This window comes from Pagrus pagrus (genome assembly GCF_965226575.1).
Source record: "Pagrus pagrus genome assembly, chromosome: 21".
In the NCBI taxonomy this organism is placed as follows: Eukaryota; Metazoa; Chordata; class Actinopteri; order Spariformes; family Sparidae; genus Pagrus; species Pagrus pagrus.
The window spans coordinates 7,470,970-7,490,571 of NC_140208.1; the positions used below are offsets into that span (position 1 = coordinate 7,470,970).

A 19,602-nucleotide genomic window follows, 5' to 3' on the forward strand; every position below is an offset into this window, starting at 1 on the left:
TTTTTTCTCTTTGAAAACCAAAAGAAATGTATATTTCAGCTTAAACCTCTAAAAAATTACTTTATTCATGAAGATTTTCATGCTAAATGTTCCCACTGTGTTGCTGCTTAAAGGGACAGTTTACCCCAAAACCAAAAAATACTTCTTTCCAACCCGACAACATCCAACTGTGTTATTATGGATCCCACCACTTTTTGATTTTGGGGTAAACTGTTGTTTTTGCTTATTTGTATTCTATAATTCAGTTTAGCTTTAATGCTGCCACAGCATTAGCATTTCCCACAGGTCTCAGGGATGTTACATCTCTAATTTTAGCTATCAGTGTTTCTTCTTTATTCAGTTTTATTTTCAGCGGGGTGTCTGGATGGCCGACATCAGAGCACATCAGATGAAAACAAAATATATTTTCACTGTTATCGTGACATTGTCTCTAAAAATAAGATGAAATCACGCCGACTCAGCTTGCTTCATGTTTTATGGCTCAGAGCTACAACATAAACCATGAGGTCCAATCATGAAACAGGTAAAAACATCGCACATACATACTGCAGATTATTCAGGAAGCACATCAACTACATAAGACAGACATGTAAAGTGTCAGAAGAGCGGCGCTAATGTGCTAAAGTGCTTCTCAACTTGATTTTATAGACATCTACGAACTATGTGCACAGTCTGAAGCTTAACAAGGACACGTGAACGTCAGGCAGCGAGAGAAAAGCTTCTAATCATACATGGCTTCATCAGGCTAATATATCAGGAGCTACATACAGTACATACAGTTAGTCTTTTGGTAAAACTTCCCTTTAATATGACATTCACTCACAGTCCGCTAACCTATCGTACAATAATCAAGTATTGTTTTGTCACAATTATATATTTTTAGCACCTTGAATCAATGATAATATAGACTCCGTCACCAACATGACATCAGATAGTCATTCTTTTGTTTGCCCTTATAGGCGCAGGCAAAACCTATCAACAAGAAAGCTACTTTTCTTTTTTTTATATAGTTGCAAAGAAAGAAAAAATAAATTAAGAAGTTCGCATTGGATCATCAGAGCTCAGTAAACAAAACAAACAGCAGATAAAGCGATAACATTTTATTTTATGGATCTGAAATTACCTGATTTTTGAAAAAAAGTTTCCTGGAAAGAGCTGCTACATTTTATTATTATCGATTAATAAGATGTTTATCTTTACGATTAATCTATAAAATGTCAAAAAAAACTGTGAAAAATGCTCGTCACACTTTCCCAGAGCCCAAAGTGACGTCTTCAGAGTGCCTCTTCTGTCCAACCAGCAGTCCAAAACACAAAGACTTGTCATTTAATGTCATTAAACACAAAGAAAAGCAGCAAATCCTCACATTTGAGAAGCTGGAACCAGCACATTTTTTGATTGAAAAATGACTGAAATGATTGACAAATTATTAAAATAATTGGGACTAATTGCAGGGACAATAGAGTTATATATAAGTATAATATAAGTTTTGGCTGATTATAGCTGATTTCCTTAAAATGTGTATTATCAATATTTTTATAATAATACCTCAAATGATCATGTAGAAACAAGGTGAAAGGGGTCGCAGATGGATCTGCAGCTCCCATCAGCTCGTTGTTCAGCTGTCCGGCTGTTTTAGCTCACTCTCATAGCGTTGTTTTTGTTTTGTTTTTCAGAATAAAAGCTCTAAAAACCGACTGTAGACTACCTGCTCATCACCAAACAGCAGACAGACACAGTTAGGAACTAGCTGTTGAACATAGCGCAGCATTAAGTAGCTAAAGAGCCAGATATTTCCTTCGGGAGGTGGTGGAGACCAAAAACGGAGCTAAAAAAGAGTGAGTATTGGTCTTATATTCATTAAGTAAACAGATTTTTTTTCTGCAACTGTTGAATATGTAAATAAGAAGCTGCTATATTAACTTAAGGGAAGCAAATTTGTCAATGTTGTTAGTGAAGGTTTAAAATAAAGAAAGTTAATTATTAAGACATTTTTTTAAGGAAAAATTGGTTAAAGCTTCTCAAATGTGAATCTTTCCTGGCTGTCTTTGTCTTTTATGACAGCAAACTGAACAAACTTTTGGGTTTTGTTGCTCAGTCAAGCAAAGACTTTGGATTTTCTGACAAATCCAAAAATATTGACAGATTAATCAGTAATAAGTAAGAAGATAATTAGTCACCAGAGGAAATCGAAACAAAGATTTTTGCATGGTCACTGACTACAAGACTTTTACACCAGCAGTTAACTGAAATAGTACCAATTGAATACAGTCTCCGTTTTCTCTCTGATTATTACCACATTACATCTTTATGTCTGCGTCTTTTCCAGGAACTGTTCTGTGAAATCCCATTAACGTGTCCGTTTCTTTGTAGGAAATTACAGGATACTATTGGACCCGTAAAATAAAGTGTCACCGATGCAGCTTATGAAGAGAAGACCCAGAAATGATTTCCTGTCTGTGATCAGGGTTGTGCAAAGTGAGGTAGAGTGATTGTACAGTAGAGACGGCAGCGTCAGGCACTGGTGTTTCTGTGCAAAGTGAGCTACATCTGAGACGTGAGCTGGTGGTGTTTGATCTTCTTGTTTCCTGCATCACTCGTATCTCTGAACCCCTTTTTGCTTGGCGATCACCATTTCTGGGCAAATAACATACAGTAAAGTGGAGAGTTTGTAAGCTTTAGGTGCTGCTGTAAAAAGTCTTTCCAAAGAGTCGCTCTTTAACTGGAAGACCATAATTAATTTGCAGCAGGTCTTTTTCTTTCTAATGCAAAGTAGGCAATGCTTCACCAGCTGAGAGCCTCTCTCTGTTTTCCATCAGGTCCTCTTTGGTTTTCTGAATACGCGAGAAAATTTCCCTAAAAAGTTCCTTGTACTCCGGCTGGTGAAAGTCGTCCTCAAAGTCCTCCAGGTCCGTCAGAGCGGGACAAGAGGCGGCGAGGGACCCAGTCTGGACTGACTTGTGGCTCTGCTCGTCCTCGTCCTCCTCTGGTTGTCCCTGGTGGCATCGCCGCAGCAGCTCGTCGTACTTCACCTGCAAGGCACTGTACTGGGCGTCGACCTCGTTGAGCAGCGAGATCCCACGGTACTTCACCACCTCGGCTCGGCGCACGCAGGAGCACTCGTGGTCGTAGATCCTGTCAGGAGAGTCGGGCATCTGGGCCGCCTTCATCAGCCGCTCGCTGTCCCAGCGCTTCAGGACCCGAGGGCTTCTCACTGCAGCTCCATCCCCTTCACTCTCCTCCTCCTGGTGGAGGAACATCGAGTTGGGCAGCAGGCTGTGGATGATGTCCGGCCTGTTGGATCTGGTGGAGGAGTCCGATTTCCAGAGCTGACGAAGCTCGTCGACCTCTCGCTCCAGCTCAGACACTCTGGCCTGAAGCAGAAGGAAAAATAAATTAGAAAAGAGACGATGTGAGAGGAGAATGAGTCAGTGTTGCTTTACGGAGGTTATGTCCTTGTGCTGCCACTCTGACTTTATTTTAGAGGAAAATAAGAAACATTAATGATTTTTTTACTTAGTTGAAATGTTTTTTATTTTTAAATCATTTTTACACTGGGGATTCATTTTTGAGTTCATCAACATGATTTTAAAGGTGCATTATGTAAGATTTTAGTTGAAAACATACAAAAATTATCACCAAAATGTAAAGAAATAACAGTTTTTATGTGATATCCATGTTTTGTGTTGCAGAGATAAAGACTGACATTAGCATGCTTACCAGCTAGCCAAACTGCCTGCGCCTCCCATTCGGGACCGCTAGCTGCACACCTAACTGAGCTAACTAGCTAACAGCAGCTACATTTAGCGACAGTAAGTGTGTATGTGTTTGTCAGACCTACCCGACACGCATCCATCCCCGTCAGCTGCTGCTCCAGCGCTTCATTTTCACCGGCGAGCAGCTCGGCCTCTCGCTCCGACTCTTCCCTCCGAGCGCGCTCAGCGGCGAACTGAGTCTGGAGGCTGCGGAGCGACTGTCGGAGCGACGCCTGCTCCTCCTCGTGCCACGAGAAGTCGGAGGATTCGTGGCCGTCCGAGGGTCCGTCGGGCTCATAGTCGTACCTGCACAGACACAGTTATGATTATTTTTATAGATGTTTCTTAATTTTCAATATGATAAATGTTGATAAAATCTACTGTCAGGTTAAATATATCAGTCTAAGCTCATCGGTTTTTAAATACCTTAAAAAACGTAGTCTTGTTTTCTGTAATTTATTTATTTTTTTTGTATCCTAATTATGTAATCCTTTATTCCCCGAGCCTGGACAAGATGTCCTGATGCAAAGTTCGATCATCTACAGCTCTACAACAACTGGGGAAATTCCAGTTGCTGATAAAGACCGTGAGATACGATCAAAACCTCGAGAAAAGCTGAGCAAGTTGACCTCGACCGTATCTCTGACTCACTACTGCACGAACAAAGTGAAAGGTGACAGGAAATCCTGTGTTATTTGATGCTTAACTTGACAGAAAATTCATTTTTTTGGTTCATGTTTTTAATTGTGCATATTTTGGCAAGTATGCTATGTGTATTTACTGTATTTCTGACGCTAAACCGATGACCACAGCAAAAGGAAACACAACAACAGGTGATGTAAGCGAAAGAGAAAAGCACACTAGGTGAGAAATCAAGAACTTATCAGCAGGAGCGAGCAGATTAAAAATCAGCTGAGGAATCAATCACGGCTTCAGAGACACTGAGACGTGTTCAGACTTTGACCTCTTTCCTTCCAACCTCGTCCACAGTTCGGACCTGCCTCTCTGTCGGGTTTATCGACAGAGATTTTCCACCCACCTGACCTGGATGTTTTGATGGAGCAGTCCTAACAGGATCACACACACACACACACACACTAAACACAGGCAGTGAATGAACCTGTCACAGTGCAGGACGGTCCAGGGCCAAGAGGAAGTGACCACAGCATGAAACATTCAGACTGCTGTGAGGTAGACATGGCCGTCTGCCAGCGTGTAGGATTAGCACACATATAGAGTTGAAGGACTCAGCGGAGGATTTGCTGCTCACAAAGAGCTTCGGGATCAGTGACGAAGCAATTAAGAGCTTTCTGTGCCACATTGAGGAATAAGTTAATAACAAAAGTTCATATAAAGTTTACTGAAGTTTGGTTTCAACCTGTTTTTCAGGCTGAATTCTCTCAACAAAAGACATTAAAAAGGGACGAATGGTTTCCTAATAAAATCTCCAGGATATATTAAATATCACAACTTTCATTGATGACGTTAATGGCAGATGTCAAAAAACGCGAATTGATTAATGGTCAAAATAATCATCAATAAAAATTAAACCATAAATCGAGTATCACAACTTAACTTAACTTAAGCCGGTCCACTTATTGATTAAAGGAGACCTGTTATGCTTTTTCATCTTTTTTCCTTTTCGTCAGTGTGTTATAAATGTTCTTGTGTATGTAAAAGATCCTGAAAGTCCAACAGAAGCTCCTCTCTCCCACAGAAAACACTGCTCCTGAACGCCTCATCAGTACTCCCACTACATCACCAAGTCACACATTTGCGTAATTGATGCCCAACTGCTAATTTGGCACGTACTGTAAGAAATAATTTAGCACAGCTGCTCTGTTGTTGTTAGCGGTGCTGGCTCAGGCGTGTGTGAGCTGAGCAATCAGAGCAGACTGATTGTCTTAAGGGGGGGGCCTTAAAGAGACAGGAGCTAAAACAGAGCGAGTGCTGCAGCTCTGGACAGTTTGAGAAAACGTCTGTGTTTTTGAGCATTAAAGCATGTAAACCTATACTAACCCAAAATAAAGTTATGAACATTAAAATGAGCACGAGTCAGTTAATCTACTCATCTTTCCAGCACTAATGACAGCACACAGTGTTCGAGTGTCCTCACCTGAGAGTGTTCTGCAGCTCTTTCAGGCAGGACACACTCTGAGTGCTGCGAGGTGCCCACTTCTCTCTGTTCAGAGGCTTCTGAGGCTGAATAGGACTCAACTTCAACTCCTCCACCTGGTGCTGCAGCTCCTCCACCTGCGTCTGCAGCAGCTCCACCGTCTCTGTCAGCCTGGACGGAGAAAACAGAGCTCAGTCAGTCAGACAATAAGGAATACTTTAGTTTAAAACTGCTTTGGAAAAGACGATCCACATCTCCCGTCTCACCCCAGGATCTTCTGCTGGGCCGTCCTGTTGTCCAGAACCAGCTTGCGGTTGCTCTGCTCCAGCTCTCGGGCCGACACGTCCAGCTGCTCGTACACTTTAGCGTGCTGGTCATTGACCTGCCTGAGGAGGTCCACCTGCTTCGTCAGGTACTGGAGGAGAGACACAGGAAGTGTTCAGGGACGGGATAAGGGCATGACAACCAGCTACAGTCTGTCTGTCATCACTGATGAACCTGATTATCATCTCTAATAACAGTAGCTTTCCAACTGTTTTTAAAAAGAAGGATCTGGATTACACCGGAATTATTTTTTTCCTGATTTTTCTGAAGGCCTGAATGCAACATTTTACCAGGAAACATGAAACGTGCGGACAATGTAAACTAATCAATAAGTAGGACAAACTATCAGCAGAGTCAATAGTTTCTATTGATTATGTTGTAAATTTATGTACGTAAACCTCTATAATAATTGTTATTATTATTATTATTATTATAAATGAGATGTTTTAGCTAATTTGACACTTTTCACCAGCAAAACATCCACGAAATAAAAGTGCAGCCTTTATGTCAAGAGATGATCTGACGTTTTTGTTTCCCAGTAACACCTGAACGTCACTCAGAGCTCCATCAGTGGCTCCTTTCAGCAACAGTTTCTTTAAGATCAGGTTATCTAATCAGCCGCTGCAGTCAGGACACTTTGGACCTTTTCTTCATCTAATCAGCCAGCTGAGAAAACTTCACCGTGACAACAGTTCAATGTCAAACTTCACAGGTTCACTGGACGCAAACAGTGAAAAAGCAAATAATAACATGAATGTATGCGCAGTACGTTGAAGTTTAACAGGTCGGATCTATTTTTAAAGTATTTTCAGGGCATCTCTGTTTCACCGGGGGGGCTGTCCTTCCAGTAAAGAGTGGCAGTAAATCGGGTAATTAATTGCAACACAGGTCATGAGCTTGAATCAGACGTGACGTCACAAGTATCCAGTCCAGGTCTTAAGAGATTAATCCTGTCTGTCAGCATGAGATGCAGGGGAGGATTTAGTGCCACACACCCCACTGACCACCTTACTCAAGGAAATGAGATAAACAAACAGGCCTAAAACTGAAAATCTGCAAAACCTAAAGCTTAATATTGATGTTCTGTCATTTTAGATTCACATTAGACCTTCAACTAATCACTTAGTCAAAAGTCAACATGAAAATCATGCATGCACCTTTTAAATCTGTACACATGTAACATAATACAAGAGTGTGAAAACAGCAGCAAAACACGAATATACAAGTAATATAAAGGTTATTTTCTTCATTAATATAAATTAACATTATGTAGCAAATAATAAATTATGATATAATTGGTTATCATGCCTTCTATAATAACGTTCGAATACCATGATAATGATAATTATAATGTTTGACAAAAATTAAAGCTATTTCTGTCTGTGATTCATGATTAGTTATAGCGACTTTGTAGAAGAATTACCTGTAAATGTAAACACCTTAATGATTGTTTTGCAGCCCCAACAACCTCCATCAGTGAAGGCGACTCACATGTGGGTCACCTCAGATCTTCTCCTGTCTAAAGGTCTTTTAGTCAATGAATCAAACATAAACGAGGGAAAACGACGTCCTTCCAGAGCAGCAAGTTGTATTTAAGGTACCTCACTGACAGGTCGACCCTCTTATTTACCCGACATCCAGGCCTGACGGAGGCTTGGATAAAGCTACAAAGGCACACAGTTGACAGACTCTTTACCTCGATCTCCTGCAGCTGCTCCTGGTTGGTGGAGTACATCTGCTGCAGCCCCTGCTCCAGCTCCCTGTTGCGCTCCAGGAGAGTCTTCCCGAGCTCGGCGGCCAGCTGCAGGTCTGCGGGAGAGACGGAGCGAAGAACCACAAGTGCTTCAGTGCTCATAGTTTAGTCTCACTGATGGACACACGGGGACTTTACAAGCAGCTTTGAAGAGGGTTTCTGGTGGTTGGCAGGAATCCAGTAACCCACTTTCTAAAATGTGTGCCACAGGGTTTATCCACCTTTATGAACTGAATATTCAAGGTTTTTATTACAAGGTGCCTACAGGTACAATGTAATGCTGTATAAGATGAGTTTAAGACTATTTAAAGACCTGTAGACACCCTGTGATAAGTAAGGACTGCTGGTTATTTCTTAAGCAACTACATTTGAATTAATTTACCTGACTCAGCCCTTCTTTCATCCAATATTAAAGGAGCACTATGTAGTTTTGGAAGAGAAATTTACACTCAGAATTTCAATATTTGCAGTCTTAATGAGGTAATAGTACTCGGAAATATGTATATGTTACATAACCAAGCTGTTCTCAGAGGAAAAGAAGGTCCCACAACACTGTTTGAAGCTAGAAAGGTGGCAGGGTCCGCCACATAAAACAACAAAGTGAAACTGTGTTGTCCTTTAACGTCAGTTTGTTTGTTCAGTTCATTCAGTCGTGAAAACAAACAGTTTGTTTACTTAGTCTGCTTCGGCATGGAAAAAAATCAGTCAGTGAAGATCCTTCTCCCCTCCTTTGTTTATATGTGGCGGACCCTGCCACCTCTCCACCTGAGAACCTAATTTTCCTCTGAGAACGGCTTATTTATTCAGTTATGGAGAAAATAAATATATTTGACTTTGTATTATCACCTCACTGATATTATAATTATTAAAATTCATATTTTGACTTTCTTCTACAAAACCACATAGCGCCCCTTTAAAAATAAAACCCAAATAAATGACACAAGTGGATGGAAATAAGACACACTAGAGGGGGATTTTACACACAAAGCCAGACTTTAGATGAAGGAAGTCAAAGCCACTTCTTCATTTCAGTCAGAGGTTGTTTTTTTTTCACTCTGCCGCATATGTGAACGTCCTCCTGCTGACTCCTGCAGCCTGTCAAGGTGCTTTAACAGCTTCTACACTAAATTAAACATCCTGATTTCAAATATTACGCATCACAGGCTCAGAAAACCACATGGAAATTCATGCAAATTTAACCTACTGTGCACCTGCAGGGCTTGGTAGTGAGTTTTGAATGTGAAACATATGTTAGATGTCATATATTACAGATTTAATGTCCATATTTCTGGACCCATGTGGTTTTCTTCAAGGCTTCAGACACAAAGACTGAGAGGAAACTGTACCATGCTCGAGGTCTTGCTTGTCGTACCACGGTTCCTCCTCCTTGATCTCAAATTCTTCCTCCACGATCCTGTCAGTCAGCATCTTCACGGTTCAAGATCAGTCACACGCTCTGAGGATCGATCCGGGTTTTAAGCATGACACACACACACTCACACACTCACACACAAAACAAAACACACAAGGTGATCAACGCTTCAGTCCGAGCTGATGTCTGCACAGAAACCCTGCAGCCGGCACCGGTGCGCGCTCATCTCTGGACGGACAGACACACAGACAGACACACGGACAGACAACTCACTGCTGACGAAACTCTGCTACGCTCACGGCATGTTTCCGGTATTGAATTTCAAAATAAAAGCAGATAATGTGGTCCCAGGTGGCCCCTCAGGGTCAAAACACAACATTTTGGGGGTATTTTCATGGGCATGCTGGTCGTTATACGTTCCTCTTTCAATGCAATCTCTGGCCCGATAGTTCATTTACAGGTCAGATTTCACCTTTGTTCACCTTTTGACCATATGGATGTGCCTGCTCACAATTACAGACACTTATTTGTAAAAGAAAAAAGAAAGTAAAAGAAACAGAGGGTGGGACAAAAGAATAAAAAAAGTTAATGGATAAGTCTGATATCGATAATTAGTGATCATTTTTAAAGACTAGGCAAAAAAAGGTTGAATTTCACCTCTTTATTTTGAACACAACCACTTTATCAAGACGCACAGGTTATAATTATGTCAACACAATGAAAAACACACAAATACATAAAAATACATAATACAAAAAAATACACTTTTACAATCCCCATTATCAAATATAGAATAACTCAACATATAATCCAACAACTTCAACATTTATATTTTTACAGTTAAGTGATGACTGCTTGTTTCTTTCACAATAGGTGAAAGGCGTGCTTTTATTTTGAAAATCAGACCGCGTAGTTTCCTGCGCAGACCTGTCTCTGGTGACTTTGACCGTGGGTCCACCACACCTGCTTGGAAACCGCAGCGCACCGACTCCGGGTGACCACACGGGGGCGCTGCAGCGACAAACCACACCTGTACTGAGACTATTTCACCAGTAATCAGTGCTGTAATGTTGCTCACAGATTATTAGTACAATGATAATGTGGTTCAGATAAAGATTTAAAGTTTTTATTTAAATCTTTATTGGCAAACAGATAGAAAACAAGCAGATCACAGCTGCTTTCACTGGGGCTGGTTTCAGTTGAACAATCTGTTGCTAGTAGCAACCGTTCCACATCCCCTCCACCATTTTGTCAGGACAAAATGTCTGAAAATTAACTTCCTTTTCTGAAATTAAAAATAAGACTACATTGACACACATCAATGAAAGCTTAATGCATTAATTATTATTATTATTATTATTATTATTTAACTGGTGTCACCCATGAGAGATTAACACCAGTGACCATATTCATGTAAAATGAATATTTTTCACAATAGCTTCAAGTAAAAAATTAAAAGGCAATCCCCATCTTTAACCTTTCGGCCCGCTGGATGTTTGTTTAGCTGTGCAGCTTCATGCAGGTGAGGTCAGTGTCATGTTCCTGTCATTTCAGTTTCCTTGTATGTGTGTTTTCTTGGTTTTGCTGTGTCTTTTGCCCTTTTTCCTCCTGTCTTTTTTCCCCTCCTCACCAGCCTGATTTTCCCTCCAAACCTGCACTGCATCTCCCTCATTAGTGCTTCCTCCTTCCAGTGTTTCTCCAGCTCATCAGTTCAGTTTCTGTGTTCCTGCTGTTCTGTTTCCCTACGTCGGTCGTGTGTCTGTCATCAGTCTTCTCCTCATGTTTGACCTGAGTTTGCTGCCCGAGTCCACCTGTGTTCCTGGTTTGTACTTAGTTTAGTTTTTGCTCTTGGATTATTCCTGTTTTGCTGCTTGTATTTTTGACTTTTGGATTTCGTGAATTTCAGCCTTATTTTATAAAAAGCTCGCCTTTTGTTCAATTACCGACCTGCCTTTGGGTCCACTTTGCCAAACTCTAACAGGCAGCCTTACTTCCCCATTATCACTGATGCTTGTCAGATGGGCGCCAATGATCATCTGTGCAGTTTTTTTAATCACCCCCTGCAGAGCCTTCCTGTCCTGGGCCGTGATGAACCATGCCAGTTTGTGAGGTTTCCTGTCAGGATGCTAAAAATTTCCATAAGAAGTAGAGCCCTTTCTGTTTTTTTCCCAGGGTGGTGTTGTGTGATGACCATGATAGGTCCTCTGTCATATTGATTCACAGGAACTTATAACATTTCACCTGCTCCACCTCAGCTCCACTGACGTAGACAGCGGTGTGCGTCTTTGCCTCCTTCTCTCTAAAAAAAATCAGCTCCTTGGTTTTGCTGACGTTGAGCAGGAGATGGTCCTGTGCACCACTCTGCAAGATTGTCGATCTCTTCCTGATATGAACTCTCATCGCTGTTTGTAACGCAGCCAGGTTGTTATAGGCCTAGATGTTAATGTTATAGCTGTGTATGGTGAAGCTAATTTCAATTTGTACACTCAGAGCTGCATTATATCTCGAAAGATAATGACCTGTCGTGAATAAAACCTTTAGCTGCAGCTGCTAAAGCTGCCAACACCAATGTAGTAGAGCAAAGAGTACAATATTTAAAGTATGAAGTAGCAGAAAAGGATCTAGATTATGATTTTACATATGAATTATAATATAATGTGTGTTAAAAAGTTAGGGAGACAAATGACGGGCTGTTTCTTTGTTCATACGTGACCATTTCTATACTCAAACACGTCCTACAGTTGCTATAAATAAAACACACCGCCTTCATACAGATTTGTCATCTCTCAAAACTGCTTTTGTTTTCAGCCTTTGGGGCTTGTTTTCCGGAGCTGGTGACATTTCAACAGGCTGCATTTCAGCGAAGCCGTTGACTCGGAGACAGAAGGTCACCACGGTTAGAGACACAGAGGGGATTTATTTGTCAAATCAGAGTGTCTCTTCTCTGCTGTCGACGACCCAACCTGACTGTCGGGCGTCAGAGAGCGGCAAAAACAGAAAAGACGGAGCTCTTCCAGACAGGAGAAGCATGTAATTTCCTCAATTCCTCCAGTTTCCTGTCTCGCCTTTTTAAAAATACTGATAGTTGACTCAGAGTGAGAGGCTGGAGGACGTCAATAGTTGAGTCATCCCTCAGCTGGATGGTTTAACAGTGAGTAGTCGAGGTCTTTGGACCTCTGTGGGCAGCCAGAGATGGAGGATGCTTTTGTGATTTTTTTTTTTCTGAAATAACTGAAATCTTTGGGCCAAGAATTGTCTGCGAATGAGTCAAGAAGTTTACCAAATTTTGAACTTTTTATGCTCCAAAACAAACCAAAGTTGAAGCGTGTCAAATTAATTTTGTGCACATTAATCTGTTTAATTGTTTTTCTTCTTGTTTTGGTGTTTGCAGTGTGATATTTACTTCTTTTAACATCATTTTTTTAAAGCAATTTCCATTAAAAGCACATTTCAGTGAAAAGGACTCGGGTGCACTACCATCATGTGTACTTCCATCAGCTGGTGGCAGTGTCGTCTCATAATCTGGTCTGGATTTCCTGTTTGGCACCACATGCAAACATAAAAATCCTTTATATTTAATCAAATAAGGAGATGTGTTACAGAAAACACACTGAGTCACAGTCAGTTATTCATTCGAAGGCACTGAAAATAGAAACGCATACATTTTTATTTTTAATCAAAAGGAATTAACATGATCAAATAGATAAACATTTGATCAGCTGCACAGTCAGATTTCAGTTTCATTATCAGATGCAGACAGATGAAAACATTCTCCACGCTGGATGTTTTCTCTGAGAAGCGTCCTGACAGCTGATGATAAATGATGTGCTGCTTCCCCAGAGGATGATGAGCAGAGCATCAGCCCTCTTCATCCTCGCTTCCTCTTAAATTTATGCAAAACACGCTTTTGTTCGCTGCTGAGCAGAGATGTTTTGCATGTTTGTGTGTGTTGTGGGGGCGTTTTATATTAACGTGTCTGGTAGTTTAATCTTTTCTGCAATCATTCACATATTTTTCATGGCCAAAAGTAAACAGACACCTGAACATTACACCAATATGCGACTGTTGAACGTCTAATTTCAAAGCCATGGACATTAATATGCTGCTACAATACCCTCCTCTCTTCTGGGAAAGGCTTTCTTCCAGCTCGATGTCGATGTTCCAGTTCATCGTGAAGACGTTCGATGGGGTTGAGGTCAGGGCTCTGTGCAGAAGTCAAGTTCTTCTGCACCAGATTAAGAGAACCATCTGCATATTGATGTTGAAACAGGAAATGTTGACCCAAAGTCAGAAGCACCCTGTCATTTAAAATAGCTTTGTATCCTGAAGATGAATCTTAATTCGGATCGGATTCATAGAAGTGTGTGGACAGGCATGAGTATATGCGTCCATTTACTTTTGGCCATAGAGTATAACTTAAACTTGAATTCTTTCTACCAGCCAGCAGGGGGTGAAGAAGTAATCCACAAGGATTTTATTTCTTCAACACGGCATGATGTTCCTTTGGTAAATTACGGTCCCATTTAGAGTTAAATAGACGACACAGCAGGGTATTGATTCGGGTGTGGCTACCTTGTGACTATCAATTTGCTACCACAGCTTGTCCTCAGTAGGGGTTTCAATATCGACAAAAACTGCGGTATTTGTGACTGTGTTATTTATTCTTTTCTTGGTGGCACGTATGCACCTTAACGCTGGTCACCACCCACCATAAAAAGGTAAAAGAAATGAAGACGCGGTATCTAGCAAGCTAGCTAGCTAGCTACTAACACAGTATGTTGTTACTATCGTAGTGATGGAAAACGAAAGAGACAACAACCGGAAAAAAGTTAGCTCGCTGGGTTGGGAGTTTTTTGGATTTGTAAAAGTTGAATTTTTCTGTAGATATCGCCACGATAACTCAGTCGTTATAAATCTGTTGAACCCTCGTCATCAGGTTCTGAGTGAGATTCAGGACAGAGGCGTAGCAATTCATATCCTCCCCAGCTCCACTTCATCAATGTAGGTTTAAACTTGATGCTAACTCAATGAACTAAGATGGTGAACATTAGAAAAGTAAAATCTGCAAACACCAGCATCTGTAACTATCATTGTGTTGTTAGCATTTAGCACAATGTGCCAAGAACAGCCTCACAGAGAGCTGAATACATGACCTCATCATGTCCAAGTTAGCCTCTGATCCACTAATGTCTATGCTAGCGGCTCTATCATAAACATTGCATCTGCTAAATGTCAGCGTGTTCGCGTTGTCAATGTCGTGACATTAGCATTTAGCTCAAAGCACAGTTTTGCCAAAGAAATAGCCTCATCAGAGAGCAGCTTAGCCATGTAAATGAGGTTGTGAGACATTTTTACAAGAAAGCCACAGGCCTAGAGACCATAAAGATAAAAAACTGAAAAACGACTTAATATCTTCCAGTATTCGTCACATAAAGGATTTAATTTTAATTCTCTTAATAGTATCCTGTTAGCCGACTGATTTCCTCCATTCGTATCGGTACAATGATGGTGCAATAAATGCATAAATCATTGCTATCGTGAAATGTCCCTGATAACTTAATGTCCCTAACCAGTGAGCTGAGTCAGAGCAGATTGTGTTGGTAGATGTGAGGCCGGAGGAGTCAGTGACTCTGGCAGCTGTTACATCTCACTAACTCCCCAACCCCAGGTCCAATTTATTCAGCCAGGTTGAGGATTAGACGCTGTAACATCACAAGCTCTTCCTTTAGGCCTCTTAGCTCCAGCCCTTTCATCTCTCATGTCCTGTTCCCTCTTTTGTGCTCCACCCTCAGTGTGTTCCCTCTCTTCCCATCCGTCCTCCACCATCCTCCTTGATTTCTCCATCTCTGTTTTGTGGCTGTCAGCGAGATGAGAGAAAAAGCAGAGCAGGAAGCAAGAGCTCTCTGCGGGGACTCGGCTTCTCGGAGTGATAAAATAGCTGTGATCTTTTTCCTGCAGAATCAACACAGTGTTTGTGTTTCCCCCTATCTACACTTACACCCGTGGCATTTTTGTGCTTTTATTGATGCTGTATTGCCTTTTTCATTTTGGGTTTCACAGGGCGTGAAATGCCAAACGAAAGAATGGGACCCCGTGCACCCTTTTAGCCCTGCTGTTATTTTATCAGAAAATTATCAGAAATGTGTTTTTAAGGTATCCCGTCATGTTTTTTTTCTTCCTGTGTGGCAGTAAAGGCATCTTCAAGCAGCACAATAATGGGTTTGCAAGTAAGAGGAAGTCAGATAAACGAAGGGAGGAAATTGAAATATTACAAGCGAGAGTGCAAGCAAACAGGATGATTACCACTGTGCTCGCCAACCCATTCACACATCCCTCCTCATCCCTGCAGCGATCGGGGTTTGGTAATGGTGTCTCTTGCTGCCACTGAGTGGAGGCAGTGACATTAAAGGCGGCAGTGACTGGTAATGAATCGTTAAAAGAGAAATTTGGAGCTTTACTGATCCGCTCCCATACCAACTGTCTTAGCTGTGGGGATTGGATTGTCTCCATGTTTGGTGGGGGGGGACGAGGAGGAGATGGGGATGGGTGTAATGGGATTTGAGGAAGTGCTTCTGGGTGGAACTTCAACACACACACACACACACACACAATACATATGACAAAACCTCTGAGTGTGTGCGTGCTTGTTTTAAGCTAATCTTCAAAGCTTTTACATTTTGCAGAAATCCATGGTGACAGACAGACAGCAGCGAGCCCGAGCAGATTTTAATTTTTGCATTTTTCGACTGATTCCCGACCTTCTCCTGTTGTCTCTCCGACGCCTTTTGTCCTGCACATGTACGCACAACACAGTCAAGGATGGGAGAGGAGCCGCTGCCATGTTGCCATGACAACCAGGCGTTTGCAAAAATCAGCGTGATGCCAACTCTCATCCAGGATCACATATGGGCTTGTGCATGTGTGTGTGCGTGGCGGTGGGGGGAGAGAGAGAGAGAGAGAGACAAAAGACGCTGGCAGAAGCAAACAAGCACACATGCCGTGTACTGTATGTGCATGCATGTGTGCGAACCTGATATTACTTTTATATTGCACCAGTTCCTCCATGTTGTTTACACGCCGCGATGCAATAAACAGAAAATTAGGAAGGAGTGAAATGGGAAAAAGAGCGACGCAGAGATAACCACAGAGAGAAAGATGACGACGATAAGAGAAATTGGATTTGGGTTAAAGATAGCAAACTGTTATCACTGAACGCTAACATCAAAGGCCTCGTTGGCAGGGGGAAACTATGAAACTTTAAAAAAAAAAAAAAGTTTAATTTCACAAGTAATCTCCCAGCCTGAGGCTCATGGGTAAAACAAAACTCTGTGAAGTAGATGAATTTAACTAATCTCTCTCGCACAGCTTCAGGGGATCACAGAGGCGCAGGGATAGAAAATTGCACAAGTGCCGAGTTCGGTTGTTACATTTATGAAACGGAGACATCTCACTCCTCCTAATGTACCGAGCACAGGAGGTGGTATGTCCCTGCCCTCAAACACAAGAGGAAAAACGATGCTTTTGACCAGGAAAATTAGCCTGAGAGGATGAAAGGCCTCTGCACTTACGGGCTGACTGACAGCTGTCTCCTGCTCAGATGTTTCCTGCTGTGTGGATGAGAAGTGACTTGGTTGATGTTGCATCAAAACGCAGTGCTGATACAGCAGACAAGAAGGATGATGGATGGCGTGTGAGTGTGTGTAAGAGGAGTGTGAACTCCAGTTTCATAAAAGCGATCCAGGTTAGAGCTGCAATGATGAGTCGATCAATCAACAGAATATCAATCTGCATCTAATTTGAAAAGTTAGTAATTGATTAAGTCATTTTTAGGAACGACTATTGGATTGATTGCCATGAAATTTGTCCAGACATTTGTCGTTCCCAGAGGATGAATCCTACCGACCTGCAGGACAAAGTTTTGATTTATGCAGTCAAACAGCTTGACGTCTATCAAGACTTTCATGGTTCTCAGATGATACGCGATCAGCAACGACAAGAAGTCCGATTCATGGAGGCCCCTTCTTGCAACCTGCAGGACTCAAAAGGATCTGCTGCCAACACCCTGGTGCCAGACATCACAGGACATCCCCAGAGGTTTCCATGCCTCGAGGGTGGAGTCTCCGTTGATCAGACTTTTTCTGGGATGTCCCGTAGATGCTAGGTCTGATTGGGATCTGACAAATTTGGAGGACAGTTGAGCACTTTGTCAAGGTCTTTGGTCCATTCCTGAGCATTTTTTGTAGTGAGACGGTGAGCATTGTCCTGCCTGAGGTGGATGTTTGGGTGGGTGATGAGTGGAAAGCCAGGACCCAGGGTTTCCCAGCAGAACAGTGCATTGTAACTCAGTTCACTGTCGGTCCTTTGAACATTGAGGCTTTTCAATGTATATCCTAAGAACTCTGGTGATCCATTGTATTTTAATCTTGTGCGATTCATCACGTCAAAATTTAAATATGTCCAATATTTTGGTTTACGACCAACTACCTGCCTCGGCTGTACTTACTACAGTCATCCTTTAATTTCCTGCCATATATCCCTGTCCAGGTCGCGATGCCAGCAGCGTAGGTAGTCCAGCTGTCCCTCTCCCCAGCAACGTTTTCCAGCTCCTCCTGGGTGGGAGATTCAAGATGAGATATATATTCTCTCCAGATGTTCTGGATCTATCTTGGGTCACCTACGAGTTAGGCGTGCTTGGAAAACCCCCAAAAGAGGCTACCCAGAGAGTATCCTCATCAGATGCTGGAATCACCTCACCTTCGGCATGAAGAAGCAGCATTTCTACGCTGAGCTCCCTGCAGCTATCTGAGCACCCAAGGGTGAACCTAGTTATTTGGAGGAAATAAGCTTGCCTGAGCCAAGCTGTTATTCACTTCCGAGTTGTCTGATGGTTTGTGATAATCTCCGCCAACCAAAACTCCTTCTTCATAGCCTCCTTGAACTCCCTCCAGGTTTTTGCTTTGGCGACCATCAAAGTTGCAGCTCCTCTGGCCTCCCGCTACCTGTCAGCTTGACGGGCTCTTGGGAATATATACTTGCTTTAAGAATCACTTTTGGATATGCATGAGGGCTGGCTTGTGTATCCTGTGTCCGTTCGGAGCGTTGGTCATGCACGTCCTCAGAAATTAAGGCTACGCTTACACGCAATATGGGCATGAATGGCAGGAGCAGCGTAGGGCCAGTATGGGGATGTGACAGGGTTCATCAGGAGTCAGTAAGCAAGTCAGCAGAAGCAGGGACAACAAGCTAACGTGTGCCATCTAGTGGTATCCACCGGTAACATACGTAGTATATAGGCAAGTATGTGAACAACTACGTTCACCATGCAGCCAGCAAGTCAGACAATATCCAGTTCTAGCTTCTCAATTATGAGGATTTGTTGCTTTTACTTTGTCTTCTATTGCAATAAACTGAATATATTTGGATTTTAGACTGCTGGCCATACAAAACAAGCATTGTCACGGCCATTTTTCATGATTTTATTCCATTTTATAGACCAAATGTTCGAGAATATAATCAGCAGAGTAATCAGTAAAATAAAAATACTTGGCTGCAGCCTTAATTCGGTTAATTTCTCTTTTTCTGAGCGTCTTTGCTACACACACCCTCACTAGATGTCGGTGTGATTGCATTTATATTGGATCTTATAAGAACACACACGCAATCTGGAAAATGCTGAGCTGACCACTTCTCTCCAGCAGCACAGTCCAATTGCTGAGTGAAGACAAAACATCCTGGCAGCTGGCTCTGTTTTTATTTGCACTGATCTGAAATGCCTCTTCTTGGATCAGCTTCAAATGCAACATTTCGGGGCAAAGCATGCGAGCACTTTTGTCAACAACTATAATCAAAATGCATGTGTCTTTGGAGGAGTTTTTGTCACCATCAGCCAGAATCTTTGCCGTGCGGATTTTATTTCGCAGCCAGTTTCTGTTTTGGATGTGCCCCTCACCAAGCTGATTATGTGTTTAGCAGTTTTACAAACAGGAGCTGCAAAAAAAGTGGACAAGTGGGAACATTATTTGTTTTTTTTATTATTGAACACAGACAACTTTTCCCTGATAAACAGCCATCTGGCCTCTTGCAGCTTACTTGTCTACTTGTGTTCTATCGGTATGGAAAGAAACGCTTTTCCTTGTGTTGGACACTAGGGGCATTATCTGTATATGTGGAAACCAGGCGTTAGGGTTGGTTTTGTTGGTTTGTTGGTTTGGTCGCCACAAACACAGCAGCAGATGGTCCGACTTCACGCTAAATATATTGTTTTTTTGGTCTCCAGAAAAAC

The 19,602-nt window shown here is 42.0% G+C and overlaps 1 protein-coding gene across 1 annotated transcript; it reads right to left on the reverse strand.

Moving 5' to 3' along the window:
* Positions 1 to 457: 457 nt before the first annotated feature.
* On the reverse strand, positions 458 to 9,568 carry LOC311250243 (cerebellar degeneration-related protein 2-like). Its single transcript, XM_084341827.1, has 6 exons — positions 9,295 to 9,568; positions 7,892 to 8,004; positions 6,138 to 6,286; positions 5,872 to 6,042; positions 3,842 to 4,061; positions 458 to 3,374 (listed from the first exon to the last, which is right to left on the reverse strand). The coding sequence occupies exons 1-6, from the start codon at positions 9,374 to 9,376 to the stop codon at positions 2,763 to 2,765; spliced, it is 1,347 nt and encodes a 448-aa protein (XP_084197953.1). The 5' UTR covers positions 9,377 to 9,568; the 3' UTR covers positions 458 to 2,762.
* Between the last annotated feature and the right edge of the window lie 10,034 nt (positions 9,569 to 19,602).